The 17,461-nt window shown below is 43.0% G+C and overlaps 1 protein-coding gene across 2 annotated transcripts in view; it reads left to right on the forward strand.

The window, feature by feature from the left end:
* Positions 1-17,461, forward strand: part of Elmo1 (engulfment and cell motility 1) — a 523,874-nt gene that overhangs the window by 75,742 nt on the left and 430,671 nt on the right. For both annotated transcript variants that reach the window (XM_027409370.2, XM_027409371.2), the window contains exon 2: positions 14,953-15,103. In XM_027409370.2, the coding sequence (XP_027265171.1) occupies positions 15,026-15,103 (78 nt within the window). In that variant the 5' untranslated portion in view covers positions 14,953-15,025. The remainder of the gene's footprint in view (positions 1-14,952; positions 15,104-17,461) is intronic.

Here is a 17,461-nt window from a genome sequence, read left to right on the forward strand (position 1 = left end):
GTCATGATACAAGAGCCTTCAAAATGTGGTTTTAAAGACCACCAAGTGAACTATCTTTATGCTTGGGTTTGGTGAAGAGCGGTTAGCTATGCAGACATTTAATGGAACCAGAGTCTGAGCTGTTGGTAATAACTGAGAGGTAAACCAGCAAGGTTGTTGGCCACTTGGTTTCCTTTCAGCTTTTCTGAGGCATTCCTTTTTCCTGAGTAAGACTTTGATAGGGTGAGAGGCTTTCAAAGATAAAGAGGGATGTAATGATAATTTTGGGAGACAGCAGTTATAATATTTATAAGCAGCCTCCAGAAAACAAAACAAAACAACAGAAAAAAATAGTCTGATTTCCATGACTGTCTTTTCAGGAGCTGAGACTTAAGTCAGGAAGACAGGATGAGGCCAAAGACATTTTGTTTCTGAGGTCTTTCTTTCTCCCTTGTTGGTATTAATCAGCATGACAAAATATTGAAACTGAGGTAACATATTTTTGAGCCCAACAATGTATAAGAGAGTTTCTGTACCTGTAAAACGTCCATTTTAAAAATAGGCAGAGTACTGGATCTCATAATGTGAGGCGTGTCAATACCCAACTTAGCAGAATTGACTTTTAATGCCGTATCATCAATCATTTACTTTGAAATTGCAGAGTCATTGTCCATTGTGTGTATACCATTCATTAATTTGTTGATCCATTCATTACTTGATGAGTATTAGAGATGTGTCTGGTTACTGGCATTTATGAGTAAAGGTGGTAAGGTCATTCATATACATGTTTTTGTGTAAACACCTTTCACTGAATTTAGGTAATTCAAAGCAGAATTTCTGGGTCATAAAATAGACATACTAATATTATTAGAAAGTAAAAATTTTAAAAAGAATTCTATTTTTTTTTCTGAGACAGGGTTTCTCTGTGTAGCTTTGGAGCCTATCCTGACACTCGCTCTGGAGACCAGACTGGCCTCGAACTCACAGAGATCTGCCTGCCTCTGCCTTCCAAGTGCTGGAATTAAAGGCATGTGCCACCAATTCCCGGCTAAGAATTCTATTTTTAAAATAAGTAATAATACGCAATTTCTAAGCTCTTGCCGTTGTAGAATCGGTATGCTGAATGACTATGTAAACCTTAGTTGATGTAAATTGTAGACAAAAACAGGTTGAAAATATTGTGAATATTGTGTGATGTCACTGATTCTTTTGAGTTTTTAAATATTTATTTTATTATTTTTAATTATGTGCATGTCTGTGTCTGCATATGTGGCATATCCAGCCAGTGCCTGACGGGGCCAGAAGTCTCAGATCCCTTAGAGCTTAAGTTAGGTGGTGAACCTCCTCATGTGGGTTCTGGTATTCAACAACGGTTCTCTGTAAAATCACTAAGTGCTCTTAACTATGGAGCAATCTCACCAACCCCATCAATTTTCTTTTTTTTAAATGTTATTCTAAAATGCTTGCTTATCTCATCTTAGAGTTTTACCATGCATTTTTGAACAATTTTCCTATCCTTAAATGTTAAGTTTGTCAGTAAAATTTTCCTAGAAGAGAAATTGCAGTCATCATCTTTGTAGATAGCAGCGAAGCCAGTGTGATACTTGAACATACAAGTGCAGCATGCAATTATTCTTCACTCTCTGCAAGTACTTAAATCACACAGGTCTTGCTAGTTGGTTGAGCTTAGTATTGATTGAAATCCCTCTGAGATTTATGCAGCCTAATTTGATCCCATTTTTAATAGATGGCTGATTTACCTTCTTCTAATGGAACCCGTAAATACCCACAGGCAGATGCTGGTGTCCGTCCTGTCTTGTCCTGTCTCTCCCCACCCCCCACCGCTAAAAATGTCATTTGCATCTGCTGTGCCCAATGAGTTTTGTGGTCTGTATGTATGGCCGAATTGAATTGGCTGAATTTATTTTTGCTTGGAAAATTTTTAAGTAGACATTTGAAATGTCAACCATGTCTTTTTTATTCTTTAATTTCAGGCAGTTTTTATAAACTTCCACTTTAAGTTCCCAGTGAACTCTCTTGTACCCCAGTGAATTGATTTGCTATTTAGGTTCTTTCCCATAATAAGCTCATTAAATGCTGATACTTGCTACCAAAAAGTGATTATTTCAGTTTGGAGTACTTCTTCTGGGGTTGTGCTCGGAAGAGTTAGATGTCAAGATTATTTCTTATTAGTGGAAATAAAACCAAGTTATCTGCTTATAAATGAATTTTTCTATTCTTTTTCTAGGTGAGGAAGTAGATTCAACTCAGACAAAAGTTCATCCACTCATTAGTGAAGAAGTACAAAGATAGGGGTCCTGAAAATATAGGTCCCTGGTTTATCACAATTGAAACTGATCTGAGATGTGGGGTGTTTGGGGTGTCTTTCCTGGAGAGCTGGCTCTCTGATGTGGTATTAAGTTACAAACTCTAACTCAGCATTCAGAATTGAGTCTTTGTTATATATCAGAATCCTGCCCTGGAACTGACTTCCTGTCTAAACCCTCAAAGACCAAAGGAAAGCGTGCTCCTGGAGTTGTAGGGGCTATTAGGTTAAAATGAGGATTGGCCAGTCATGAAATTGTGCTTGGCCTCTTGTCCTCTTTCTTCAGAGACACGTTGATTGTTGACTTACTATGTCATAGTGGGGGCGAATGGTGGTGGTTGTTCTTGTTTAGGGCCAGCAGTGCTCTAAGTGTGTCTTCTAAGGTTAGAGGAAGGTTTAGTGTAGTAATTTAGCATGACCTTCAGACTGTCATGTCCTGCTCACTGGTATTCTCAAGGAATTCATTTCCTCATTCTTGGAGTGGGGTTGATGGCAGCACTTATGTCCTCTGGCTGTTGTGTGGAAAGAGTATATAAATTATGTGTGCACTGTTAACAGTAAGCTATATAGTGTGGGTCCTATCACCACAATCTTAGCTATTCGTCAGTTCATCCTGAAGAACCTGTATGATAGGTACTATGTTTTCTCCATTTTGCATTTGAGTAAAATGAAGAGAAGAGATCCATTTCCTAGAAAGCAGTTAAAGTCAGATTAGTAGACAGGCAGGCTATGTCCCAGGTCACCTTCAAGACTGAGCCTGTCAGCCAGTTCTGGATTTAGGGGGAGACCATGGGAGTCTACCCCTTCTAGCTGAATTATTGGTTAATAGTAGATTCTTGGGGAGGTACAGTTATGGTCTTCAATTGCGTACCCAATGGTGAGCCTATCAGACATCACTGGATACACACAGATGGTCCTAGTTAAAAATCAGTGGGTCGGCCATACCACTCTGAATGAGTCCAATCTCGTCTGATCTTGGAAGCTAAGCAGGGTCTGGCCTAGTTGGTACTTGGATGGGAAACAAAACAAAACAAAACAGAGCAACATGAATGTAGGAAAGGGACTGCTTGGGAGAAAGAAGGATGACAGCTGTGAAGGGAAGACTAGGGAGGGTGTGTTTGTGGATGTGTGAGAGAGTAAACTGAGTGCAATGTATACATGTGTGAAATTGTTGAACAGATCAATTTAAAACTACCCTTATAAAGATACAGGAATGATAGAAGTATCTATGAGACAATGAGAGAGTCTTAGAAGAAAGCAAGCAGTCTCATCTTCTCCCTTTTGATTTTTGAGCTGTGAGAAAATATACTTATTTAAAACAGGAGGAAGAGGAAGAGGAGGAGGAAGAAGAGGAAGGGGAGGACAGGTTGAGTCCAGTCTGTGCCTGTTACTGGCTTTCCCCCTGACTAAGGAGGAAATGGCCATGACTTTGGATGTAATCCATAGCAGAGCAAAGGGCTTCACAAGAAGAGAGTAAGAGAGGTGTCTTGTACTAACTTCTTGGACTTTCCCACTGGTACTCTAGGGGAGTCCCTGTATTTTAATTTTAATTTTTTTAATTAAAAAGTATTTTCAGTATATAGTTGGTGAAACCGTAATGGAGAACTCACAACTCCTGAACATCAGGGAAACTTGTTTTTTCTATCTGATCTTCCCTGAAAGAATTTTCTATAGCTTCTGTTACAGAACTGATTCCATAGTTTCTGGGCAGCAGGAAGCTACTCAAGCACAAATGGGCCACATTTACCCTCTGTCTTCTTCGGATGGTTTGTCCCTCAGACACAAGAACGCAGATGGCACTGTGGGAAGCTGGAAGGACATAATTGAGGAAGTTGTGCAATAGTAATGGGGCAGGTCCCCTCTGTGTATTGCTACTTCTCAAGGTATTCAATTACATCGGACTCAAGATGTTTCCTGGGGAGGAGGAAAGATCTAGAAGGAGTTGAGCCCTGGTCACCTCTCTCACAGAGTCTTCTTGAGGTACTTGGTTCTGAACTAGGAGAGAAAACGGGTCTCTCATGTTCTATTATGCAGCTGTTCAGGCAATTCTCTGCAAGGAAGGCTGGTCCTCCCAGGTTCTTACCTGTAATATCCACCCTCCAATTAACCCCAGCATAGCTCTCCTCCTAGAACATTCTGCATCTCTTAAAACCCAGAAAAAATTCTCTCCAAACAGACCTCCCTGGATTTAGGAAGTCATCACTTCCTCTACTGTGTTGTAACCCTGTCGTGTCCTAGTGTGTTGTGATTCTTACAGTATAGGAGTTCCTTGGTAGTGGCAACTATGTGTACCCAGAAGATGACACTCTTTAGGTTTCAGTCATCCAAGTGCCCCAAGACTGGTAAATAAGAACACCATGGCAGGTGTTACTCTAATTGCTTTATAAATATTTCATCTTCGTAGCTGTCTCATGCAAGTGATACCTTTTCTCACCCTCTGATGAGCCGTAGCTGGTACTCTATAAAAACAAAGAAGTAACAAGGAGAGGAAAACATGACATTTGTTCATCAAAGTTCTGTGTGACACCGGGATTTTCAGAATTCCAGACCCACAGACCGGAGCTTGTTTTGCAGCTTGCTGGAGGGTGGGCAGCTTGTAGATTGTGATTGAGGTAGACAGTTTGTTTTGCTGGCCATGGACCAGACTCAGCCGAACTCTCAGATTCTCTTTAGTTACCCTTGTAGCATCCTTTCTTCTTGGGTTTAAGGAAGGCCCCTCCAGGAATGATGGTTTTACAGGCTAGGTGTTACCAACTTGACACAAACCTGAGGAAAGGGAAACCTATTTGAGGAATCGCCTCCATCAGATTGGCCCATGGGCCTGGCTGTGGGCATTTTGTTGGTTAATGAGAGAGACTGCCCCTTGGCGGGTGGATTGTACAAGAAGGCAAACTAAGCAAGTCATGAAGAGTAAGCCAGTGAGCTATGTGTTTCTCCATGGAATCTGCTTCGGTCCCTGCTTCTAAGAATTGCCTGTAGTGGCTTCCCTGACAATGAACTATCACTTTGGAGTTTAAAATAAAAACTCTTTCCTTCCCAAGTTACTTTTGGTCAGGGCATCATTCCAGTAACAAGAAGCAAATGAAGATAATCCTCCCCAGAAGAAAGGAGAAGGAAGAGAATGACTTTCCAGGATTGCCTTTGTAGGTTTGATGGAAAGAAGTTCTAGTGTCTATGACTTGCTGAGGGAAGAGGATGCCTAGTTTCTGTGGCCTGCCTCAGTGGACAAAGGGAGCAGAGAAAGGAGAGCAGGGACAGAGGCACACCAGTGACCTTCAGACCTAAGCCCTCAGGGTACAGAGTACCATACTTGGGATGTGTTTCTCTGACCAGCACTGGTCCAGTTTGCCGATTCGAGCAGAGGGTCAGCAAGTTACATTATGTAACTTGTTTAGAGTCCTAGAGCTAGGGGCTAACAAAGCTGTGGCTGAAGACAAACCTGTGGAGAATGGAACTTGAAGGACCCAAGCGAAGGAGGAAGAGGTGGAGGCCAGCGCAGAGGTGTGCTTGTGTGTCATCAGGTTGCCTTGGCTGCTGAGGATGACTGTTTTGTGTGTGGGGCTATCAGATGGAGACCAGCACTGTGTTCTGCCCAGCCCTCCCCACCGATCTCAAGCAAACAACATTCTCAGGCTGGCCCTGGAGTTCTGTGTCCCTGAGTGAGGTGGAGAAAGAAGTCTCACATTGTTTTTTGATCAGCAGGTTTGGAAACTTTGAGTGCTTGGCTGAGAGCTGGTGGAAAGACCACAGTGTTTCCTGTGGCTGTCAGTCTGGCTTCTGAGATAGGGAATTGGGCCTTGGCTCTGCCTCTTGCAGGGGAATGTGCGTGTGTCACTGAGGGACAAGCCTTGCTGGGAGGAGGGGAGCAATACTGGCATTACAGCAGAGGAAAAGGGAATTTGAAAAGCAAATATCCAAAAAAAAAAAAAAAAAAAAAACAGAACAAGGGAGGAAGTGTGTGCAGTAGTTTGCAAAATAATGAACTTTCCAGTGGAAATGCTGATTCCCAAAGCTGGGAGCCCAGAGTGAGGGGAAGAGGCCCAGCAGCTCGGTTCAGTCTCATCCTGTTTTCCATTGAATTTCTTCAGGAGGAAAAGAATCTGGAATAGGCCCCTCTTACCTCTGAGCTGCTGCTCCCTTTCTATTTCTGTCCAAGAAGACAACCGAATAGCTGCTGTTTGAAAAAAATGCTGGAGGGTTTCTGTGTAAGAAACCCGGGATTTTAAAACCAGATAATTGGCTTGAGTATTCCTTCACATTTTTAACAGTCTCTGCATTTGTGTTTAAGGAGCCAGTGATTCATTCATTCGTTCGTTTGTCTGGAAAACTTGGAGTAGTTCTAGCCATGCCATCTGGGGCAGCCTGGAATGGCAGAGGTGAATAAAACAGACTTCCTACCCTTGGGCCACTGGCATAAACTAATAGAGCAAGGGTAGAGAAGAGAGAGCTCTGGTATTGTGGGTCCCTCTCAACACCCAAGAACAGGTCCTCTAGCAGTCTCTAGCTCCTGCAACTCTGAAGTTTAGTGTCTGTGGGAGCTGTTGGGTACTGGTGGTGCTGAGGTCTGGGGTGGGCTTTTTTGAAGTAGACATAGGGCAGAAGGAAGTGACACCTGGCCGGCTTAGAAAGCAGCAGGTTTCTGATGAGGAGACAGATAGCAAATCTTTGCCACAGATTCCTTTACTCTCCACCACACATGGAGAATGACCCCAACTTGCTGCAAGAGAGATTTGCTTGCTTCAAGCTCCACTGCATTGTGAATGGAATGTTGCTGATCTTGAGGGAAAACCAACCTGGCATACACCCCCTGGAGGGCATAGGGGCAGGCAATAGGGATGGTTACTTGAAAGCAGGCTGTGTAAGGTTACTGTCCACATCTGGAGTCACCATTACACAGATTCAAGAAAAGCACAAATAAAAACATTCTATTTCTTTTGTCATTTTATCTCCTAATTTGTACCCAAGAAGCTGTAGTCAACAGAATTTTGACTGTGTTATGTGAATTGGAAACAATTACATGGAAGATTCGGGAGACTTAACTGGAGACACTCTACCAGGTGATGATAATTCAGTATGGACTTAGGAAAAAGTTTCCTCTGCCATGTTCCATTAATTTCTGTCCCAAATCTATTCAGCAGTTCTCTTTTCTTGAGAAACCAAGGAGGCTAACAGCCTCAATTCATTATTTCCTAATATCCTACAAGAAGCCAGTACCATAAGATGATGGTCTGTGAAAAAAAAGACTCTGGACAGATACACTTGTAGGTTGTAGGTTGGATATGGGAATTTCATAAGACACGTGTTATTTTAGAGGCCTGAGAAGTCCTGCAGTAGCTCCCCCTATTACCCTTGAAAGAATACTATAGTAACTGTTGACTCAGGCAGGTGTAGCCTGTGTTCTGGCTGGCTGGATGGCAAATGTGGATGTGAGACATAGGACACGGTGTCTTGTCTGCAATACTACTTATTTTAGAACATTATTAGGAAAAGTTTACAGTGCACACAACAGTTTTTTGTAGATACTATTTGGTACAGTGTTTTCCAAGAGACCTGCCTTTTTTTCTCTTAAATTTCTTTTCTTCTTCTGGCCTTGCATTCATTAATATCTCAGATAAGTCATGTTGTGTGAGAGATGCTAGAGTGAGACTAATTCCAGAAATCCATGCATGACTTCACTTTGTGGTCCGAGTGGAAAAATAGCTCATAATCCCTGAGGACTTGGTGATGAAGGAACTCTACAATTGGAGAACCAAAGCTAATTACCACTGGGTGGCAAGCTTGTTAGGCAACTGGACTTTGTTTTATGATAGCCATATAACGAAAAGATAACAGCTCAGGGCAGTAAACAAATTGGGCAGGATTCATGGGTTTGGAGGGCTTCATTTACAGGTAATAGAACCATTGCTTAAACTCACAGCAAAAAAGGGAATTCATTTGTTCCTTCATCATGAAGGGTGTTAGTGTTGGCAAAGTGATGGAAACCAGGAACTTGGCAGTTAATTATTTTCCCACAGTTCCTGAAAACCGTCTTAGCATCCCAGTGTCACTGGAGTTGATACCTTCTGACACCTCTCACATTGGCTTACAGCCTTACATGCTTTTCCAGTGTGCTGGCCTCAGCCAGCCCTCTTTCTTGTCAGGATGCCAGCCATGCTTTTTTGGGTGAAAGCTCACCTCAAAAATCTCATTTTTAATTCATCATCCGTTCAGAAGCCCTGTCTCCACCTATAGTCACATCCTGAGGTCTTGGGGGTTAAGACTTCATCAGAGAAACCATCATGGAGGGTTCACAGCTCATTACAGTTACCACTGAGGAGGCTTTTCTTCCTCAGAATGTGGAAATACTTGGAAGAAATAATATAAACTCACCAAGATTTAGTGTTTTCATTATTCACAGCAAATAACTTAAATCACACAAAACTGTGGCAATGAGTAAATAGGAGAATGCACCCAGCCTTTAACTCCTCTTTGATCTTGTCCACTGTTCCTTCTGACACCTGTCCTATACCATTCATGATGATAAATCAAGATGCTGGAAAAAAGATTTTCTGTTTAAGTTTCCATCATATTGCAAGGCAACATTAGCTAATAGCACATTTCCTCTCATGGCAAACAAATAGCCCATGTTATTATAAAGATTACTGCCCACTGTGTGTGTCAACAACATTTACATACAATGAAAGGCTGGGCTTGCACATTGATTTAGTTTCTTCTTTTCCTCACTTTCTCCTGAATGTTTACATGTTCGTCAGTGTTCCCTGGTCTCTAGACCTTCCTTTTTGACCTTTGGGGTCTGAGAATGACCTTCAGGTCCCAAATAAAGTTGGAATTAATTCGTAGCACCAACCTCTACTGTCTTTAGGCCTTTGGCATCCTCCAGTGTGGGGGACACATATTCCACTCTTGTCCCCATGGACTTCCATGGCAATCACTGTTTATCTGTATGATTTACCAAAAAGTATGTCCTTTGTGAAATATGTTTCAGAGGAGAAACAAAGGCAGGGTGCAGCAAGTCTGGGACTCACAACTCTGACTTAGTCTGGGTTGACGTCTCTGTCCCCCCTGCATCAATGTCTAATTGCACTGTTGCACAGTAGGATGTTGCTAGTCAGACTTTTAGGCACTGTTAGAAGTGCATGAGCCAGCTGAGTGGCATATGTCTTTAATCCCAGCACTCCCAGCACTCAGGAGACAGAGGCCTGGTCTACAGAGCGAGTTCCAGTACAGGCTCCAAAGCTACACAGAGAAACCCTGTCTCAAAAACAAAAACAAAAACAAAAAAAACAAACAAACAAGTATACTGAGATTGTCATGTAATTCAGTCCTGTTTGTAACTCAAATAAAACAAAAAAGAAAAAAGAAAAAAAAAGGAAAACAAGTACATGAGCCAAACAATTTATGAGGCAAGATTTTCCCTTTTTTTTTTTTTTTTTTTTTTTTTGAGTCATGGTTTCGGTCCATAGTCATTTGGATCTGTTCTTTCTATGCTGTTGTGAGGCAGAACATCATGGTGAAACAAACAAACTTGCTTGCACCATGAAGGCCAGAGTAGGAGAAGAAAGAAGGGGCAGAAGGGGACAGGTGGGGGGGGCAACGGGACTAGGTATAACCTTCATAGTATCACTTTCAAGTCATACCTCAAGTCACCTAATTCCTCTCTTTAGGCCCCACCTCTTCCTACCATCTCTGGAACAACACCACAGCTGGGAACTGTGCTCCCAGTGTTGTGCCCCAATTCTGAACCCCAAAATCACCAAGAGGCCCATTTCGACGCAAAAGCAATGAGTCATTTATTGCAGTTTTTAACGAACTAACCCCATTAGCTTGGGCCTTTCATCCATCTACCAGAGCAGATGGCTGGGAAAAGACCCTGAGAAACCATGTGACAGGGATCTTGTAGGGCAGTGTAAGGGGAGTGTCTAGGGGTACGCACAGTCCCAGGATTGGTGCGCTTCCAAGTTTGGGCAACCAGCCCTGTGTTGATTGGTCAACTGGTTGTTATGGCACATAGGCCCTCCCAGGATGGTTGCTATGTTCTGCATGTCACGGCTGTGCTCTTGTCTGTAAAGCACACCCAGAGCTGTAAAGCATAGCCCCACTAGCTGACTTCTGATTGGTTCCTTGGCACAAGGTGGGAAGGCTAACATGTGCTCACCTGACCTCCTAGTGACCAAGGCATGCCCAGCAAGGTCAGGGAGCACATGTTGGCCTGTGATGGCTGCCAAAACAGGGGGGGCTGGTCCCTTCACTAGCACCTAAGTCTGAGGTTATTCAAACTATGGCAGATAATGAGATGCAATGAGTCAATTTGGAATAGAATGACTTAGCAATGAGGATTAAGCTTTATCAAACCCAGTCTATCTGCTGTGAGCCCTCTTGAGGAACCCTCCCCAAAAGGCAGCAACCTCAAACAAGAAAACTAGAGAGTTCCAGGGAGACGAGGGTAGGCTTCAGACTTAATGTAGGCTGCTTTCAGTGGGAGTTCTTTCCTCTTTCTACAGCCCAAGGCAAAAGCAAATGGAAACTGATCAACATTTTAAAAACAAGGCTCGTGGCTCCCTTTTTCTATCCCACCATAGGTTTATTATAAAGCCATTTTCCATGGCCAGAAATAATGTAGGTCAGATCAAAGAAGAGAAGGGCTGAGGTAAGCCCTTTCCCTTGCTACTTCACATTTTTTGTTCCACTGTTCTACCCTGGCTGTCACTGTCTGGTCCTTTCACTGCAATGAATTGGAAAGCAAGACAGACAAGTCTTGGAAAGCAAGTTAGGGATGGAGTGGTTTCTGTCCCTTATCTTAGAAACAACTCAAGGAGACTTTCAGGCATAGAATAGACCTACCAGTGGTTATAGAGCCACCTGTAACTAAAATGTAGCCTTTGGTAACTGACTTTCTAGTAAGAAGCATCTCCTCCTCTAACGCATATACTTAAGTATATTAAGCTATTGAACCTACGTATTATGGTTACAGACTCTTAATGTTATACATGGAATAAAGCAAATCTAACAGGCAAGCAAAGGCATTTTCAAATACTCCACCCACTCCCGGATGGCTCTGGAGATTTATACTTACCTTGGAAGGCAGTCGTTAGGCTGTCTAGCCAGCTGCACAGGCTGCTTCCTCTCTTGTTTCTGCCCTCAGTGAGCCTCAGATTTCAGTTTGAGTAAGAATTGTTATACCAGACTGTCCATGATGATTGCATTAACTGGTCATGTTAGGAAACCAGCACATTGCTTGGGTGATGTGGGGTGTGATAAACTTAGTTCTCCCTTTGTTGGTAGATCTCATGAACGGTTAGTCATGAAGCAGATGGGATCATTTGACAGCCATCAATGACAATGTGACCTGGCCCTGCTGTGTAACTGGTCGTTCTTTTAGGGTGTTTCAGCATGTTGGAAGAAACTGACAAGTCAAGTGTCACACCTGCTCTGCTAGGGGGAGCAAAAGGGACCAGGAAACCACACTTGTTGGGTGGAGACTTCAAACTGTGTTTCCATCTGGAAATTCGAATTGGGGCAGTTTGGCCTACATGTTGATACTTGCTGCAGAGCCAATGCGATTGTTCTCCTGTGTAGTTCTAGCGGTACTGCCCTGACCACTAATGACCTTCCCAGAGGGTTTGCTGCCTCAGAACCTCTCAGGACTAAGGGGAGCTGCTAAGTTTTCATAGCGAGGAGTGGTCTGAGCTGCTGCCAACCCTGTTGTGGTACACAGAACAGAATTCTGGGAAAGTTCTCACCTTTGTGAGAAAGCCAAAGGTACTGAGATACTGAGTTACTACTGTCCTAAGTACCATCCAGAGCAACAAAGACTCCACAGATAGGGCAGGTGGAGTTCTGTGTGTGTGTGGGAGGGATGTGGGAAGGGCTGCTCACTCTGCAGTTGTGGCTCCAGCTACACTCCCTGGTAGTTGTGGTGCTCCCTGCCTGCTCCTACTGTTTTCACTATGGGGAGAGCCCATGAAGCCTAGCTGGCCTGGGAAGGAAGCCAGGGAAATCCCTAGCTTCCTCTTTTCAATGGCTGCTTTGTGTTTGCTGCCCTCCTACTCTTTGGGGAGACCCTGGAGAGCCCTGGTATTGTGTTCTCACCTGTTCAGCAGGTTTTCCTCCCGGAATAAAAATCAGTTAAAGTGGTGGAAGAAAACAAGGCCAGCCTTTGATTCCTAGAAGGAGGTCTCTTCTTTCTGTATAACTTTAGATTGTTTCATGGAGAGGTGGAAGACGGATTGGGTGTTTTTTATTTTGAATGAAGTTACCTGATATGCACACAGCCTGTGTTTTTCTTACTCTTCATTCTAAGGCTTGTATCTGAACATGGAGCCTCAGCTGAAGAGATTTGGTGCTGATAGGCTTTCTGTCCCAAATATTCTCAAGTATATAAGCAGGGCAGAGACCACCCAGAGCCAGTCCCATCCTTAGCTTAAGTTGGTGTAGAATGAGACACTGTAATTATTTAATAAGCCCCTATTGTTTTAAACTTTGAGCAGTTTTAAACAAAACAAGACTTGGTTTTGTTTTAATAATTATTTCTTCAGGACATCACCTTAGAAAATTTAAGTTACTCAAACATAATGCAAACCATTAGGGTTTTTAAAGTAGTTGGCTGAAGAAATAGCTGTACTTGAACAGGTGCTTCTTGCCCAGAAGTCGTGAACCAATGGTGAAAGAGTTGTGCAGGGCCAGGAATCTGGGAAGCAAACTCCCAAGTTATGAACCGACTGCTCCCTAATGCCTTCTTCTTTTGCATAGTCTTAATTGGTTTCAGGGACTTGCCTATTTTAGGAATTTTCTAGGAGTGTTTCTGCCTCAGGGCTTTTGCACTTTTTCCTAGTCCAGGGAGTGATTTCTCAACTGTCCACAGGGCCTGTTTTCACACTTCTCCCAGGTCAGGCTTTTCCTGCACTTCCTGTTTGCTGTTGTTGTCCCTTTGTCTACTCCATCTCCCTGCCACTTCAAAGTCACCAATACCAGCATGTGCTGGTCCCTACTTACTCTTTTGTCTCTCCTTGGTACCTAACACCACGTCTGCACCTGTGTCCTCAACCCAGAAAGCTAGTGTGTTACCTAATTGAGGTGCTGTAATGATTTGTGGATGAAAGAATAAACCACTGCATTGTGGGTTTGTCCTTTTGGGTGCCACTCATTAGCACCACCATAAGCTTTCTAATTATCCTTAGCTGAGGAGGAGCAAAAGCTTTGTTTGGGTTTTCCTCATTTGCTGGTCAGCTCCGCTGAAGCTAATTATTCAGAAAGGCCAACACCCATAGAAAAAGGCAGAGTTTGGACAGTGTATAAGGAAGGGAACACGTGACTTTCCATCGTTATGTTTGTTAATGAGAAAAATACAAGTTAATAAGTATGTTGAGGAGTGGGTTTTTCAGGCTGTCAAGGTTTGCAGGCTGGCACCCACTCCATCTGTTGGTGAAGTTGTGAGCAAGCAGGAAGCCTCAGGCATTGCTAGAGGCAGGGCAACTTGGTAGAACCTTATAGAAGGACTTTGGAGATGCCAATCAAAATTTAGACAGTTTAATTTCTTTGGCCTAGCAATTTTACTTCTGTAATTCTATTATAAGGATAGATTTTTATATGTGCAAAATTATATATGCATGACTATATGCCTTGTAGGCTTGTTTGTAACACCAAAGGTAATAAAGAAACCACAGGATCAACCCACTGCCGGGACCTGGCTCATCAGGCAGGACACACCCTGATGACCAGCTGAGAAAAGAATGAGTATGCCCGGTGTTGTGTTACCTCTGTATGGTAGAGACCTGGGGGATGCACTGGATTAGAAAGGGTACAGGATGCTGCCTTTGTAGAAAGAAAAGGGAAAATTCCAGAATCTAGCTTTGTGTTTATTTTCCATTCATGAGGACATTTTGAAGGAGAGCACCAGGAACCACTAACTGAACCAGCTGTTCAGGTTAGGGGAAAGGGCTGTTGGATGGGGTGGCATTTGGGGAGTCTCTTTGCTGTATACACACAGTTGATCACATCACTGCTTTATCTAATTGAATAGTCAGCGAGATAAAGAAATGGAGAGTCAGGAGAGGAAAATCATTACTTTCTTTGTGACAGAATTCAAGGCTCTTCTGAAAGCTCCCAGGCCAGGTGTATTCTTCCCCCTGGAAGACTGTCCTTGGGGAGGGAGTGTGAGCATGTGTGAACTCCTGGGGAATTTCTCTTCCTCATGATATCCTGGTTGCTATAGTGCAGGTCTATTTGTGACACACAGAAAATGCTTTAAATAAAAGCTACTTCCTGACCATGACTTCCTGGGCAATGTGTTCTTCCGGAGACTGTTGAGCGCCAAGGTTTACATGCAGTCTGGGCGAGATCCTTGCTCATTCAGGCCGGAGCATCGCTGAGAGCAGGGTTCCATTCTGTGTGGTAAGGGGTTGCTGTTTGGCTCCTGAAAATGTGGCAAGGTGAACCCCCCAGGGCAGTGCCTGCTGGAGGCTTTGCCTCCAGTACTTTAGCACAGCCTCCGTCTTTCTTTGGGGACTTGTTGGCTGTGCCCCTGTGGCTTCAGTCCCCAGGCACCAAGGGGAGCATTTCTCATACACCAGTGAAAACAGGAAGTGATGAAGCAAGTTCGACTTTATCTGCGCTGAACTACTTCTTTCTTTTTTGTCATTCCTCATTAGGTATAGACACGTGTGACGGTCCACGGAGCAGGATCCCCCTTCTCCACCGGCTTCCGACTTCCTCCATCGCACAATGCCGCCGCCTGCGGATATCGTGAAGGTGGCCATCGAATGGCCTGGCGCCTATCCTAAACTCATGGAGATTGACCAGGTGAGTAAGGCAGTCAGGACTGCAGAGCTCACAACAATTTTCCTGGCCACACTGAGTGATCCGAGACTTTGGATACCTCTTGCTTGTTCTCTAAGGGGCTATGAAATCTGGGTAATAATTTCTGCAGTGCAATCTGCATATACAGTGGCAGTGGACAGGGCTTTTATAGTTTTGCCCCATCTGCTGAAGTGTGTCAATACTAGGTTCCTGTCTGAAGCAGTGGTGATACCATCCAGCGGGACATGCTACTTGGGCTCTGAGTATTAGGACAGATGGGTTGTCCCAGTGACTTGTGGGTGGGCATATTATTGTTCTAATACAGGCAATGTAAAATTACTTTAAAAAACTTATTTATCTCAGAAGATCCAGCAAGTATTATGTTGTAGTAACAGCTTTATAATAAAGTTAGTACAGAGGGGTTCAGTCTTGGATCCCAGCCAATCATAGTTTTATTGTTGGTATAAAATTCACCAAGTGTCTAGCACATTATCTGGAATATAATAAGGAATCAGAAAATGTGTACTGAATGAAAAAAAATATCAAGGGGGTTCATAAAAGTCATTTCACTTGTGAGCCTAGGTGATTGATAAGTCATGTGATTGACTGTCACCTTTGATTACAGACTGTCCGGGGAAGTTGTTCTGTTCTAATTTCACTGAAGTCATTCTGGAACAAGTGATTGGAGGGAAGAAAGATGAGACTTTATTTATACATCTAGAGTTCAAGAAGCGTAGTGGTGGTCTATATTTTCAATTAGAATAACATGGCAACTCTAACCATTATATTCTTGATATTACTTTATAATTATATTCACAATTCTTTCTCTGGTCATATTTTATTATCAGATTGAAGATCATTGCTAGAATTACATGGCATTGTGAGAATTCAAAGGAGTAATCAGAACAAACTCCACCGGTAAAACCATAATAAGTGGACTTAAATTTGCATGCAAGAAATGTTATACTTTGCAAATTGTTGAAAACTGGCCACCAAACGAGCACCTCACTGTCATTTTAACTGTCCTCTGAGGTCACTGGAGAAACAACTCTCACAAGTAAAGTGTACATGCCCAGTAGCTTTGTGCATGGGTCAGGCAGCCAGCACTCACCCTTCTTTACATGAGGTTTGCACAGGACTAGTCACATGTTACCTTTAAAAAGACTGTCTGGTGGTAGACATAGACTAAATGTGGTTGGGACTAAGTATGGTCAGTCCAAAAGAATGATAACCAAAGTCAAATCTGGCCTGTCACTCACAGGAGTGCTGTGCTCTGCTGACGTGTGGCTCTAGGTCCATTCTGCCTTGTTGCTTTGCTTTGTCAGCATGTGGGGCTCAGGAACAGCTGCTTGGACCTTAGAAATGCAGATTCTCAGGCCTTACTTTTCTAGACCACTGACCTAGATATGCATGGTAACAAGATTTCCAGGGGATGCCTTGTGTGTAGCTGAATGACAAGTGGTACCCAAGCCAGGAAGCACATTAGAATCAATACAGCCATGGTTTATTCTCAGAGTCTTATGTAGTCCTTCTTATGAACTATTTTTGATTTAACCATGGCTGGCAGAATTTGTGGTCCTCTGTGTTAAGACAGCCTTTGGTATGCAATCCAGATGCTGGGGACTTAGCATAGTGTTCTCTGCTTTGGGAATGGCTTATATGAGGTTCAACAACTTTTGAAGAAAATAATCTTTACAAGTTGGAACAATTTTAGATTTATAAAAATTGCAAAGATTCTATGCTTTTACATTTATTCCTTTGTATTTAGTATTCCCTAACATTAACATTGTCACATAATTTCAGGTATCTGGTCCATAATCACATAATATACAGTATACAGTCCATGTTCATATCTCATCAGTTGTCCCAGGAGAGTCATTTACAGCCATTTTTCTATGCTATCAAATGGCCCACGCAAGATCACATACTATATTTATTATACCTCTTTGGTCTCCATTGTCTGAAATCATTCTTTAGTCATCTCTGATAGCTGTTTTATGGGAGAGCACTTCAGTTTGGGGGTGCTGTGGCACATCTTACCTATTAGATTTGAGTTTGCATTTTGGGTTAAAGTACCAGAGAAATGGTATTGTGTCCTTTTCAGAGTGACATGTCAGAGAGCTCTTGAATGGCTTTGTTTCATTCTTGTCCACCATTCCAGTGCTATGGATGAGAACATGGGAATTCAGAGAAGCCACCTTGCTTGTCAATCAGTGATGGACCAGGACATCACTGTAGGCTTCCTTTCCTCCTAAGACTTACCTTTTAAATGGCCATCTGAATTATGTCCTCCTGGCAATTCCAGCTGGAGGCAGACTAAGAATGAGGAACCCAGGCTCTTCCTGCCTGGCTGTATGACAG

This window comes from Cricetulus griseus, chromosome 3 (genome assembly GCF_003668045.3).
Source record: "Cricetulus griseus strain 17A/GY chromosome 3, alternate assembly CriGri-PICRH-1.0, whole genome shotgun sequence".
Lineage (NCBI taxonomy): Eukaryota > Metazoa > Chordata > Mammalia > Rodentia > Cricetidae > Cricetulus > Cricetulus griseus.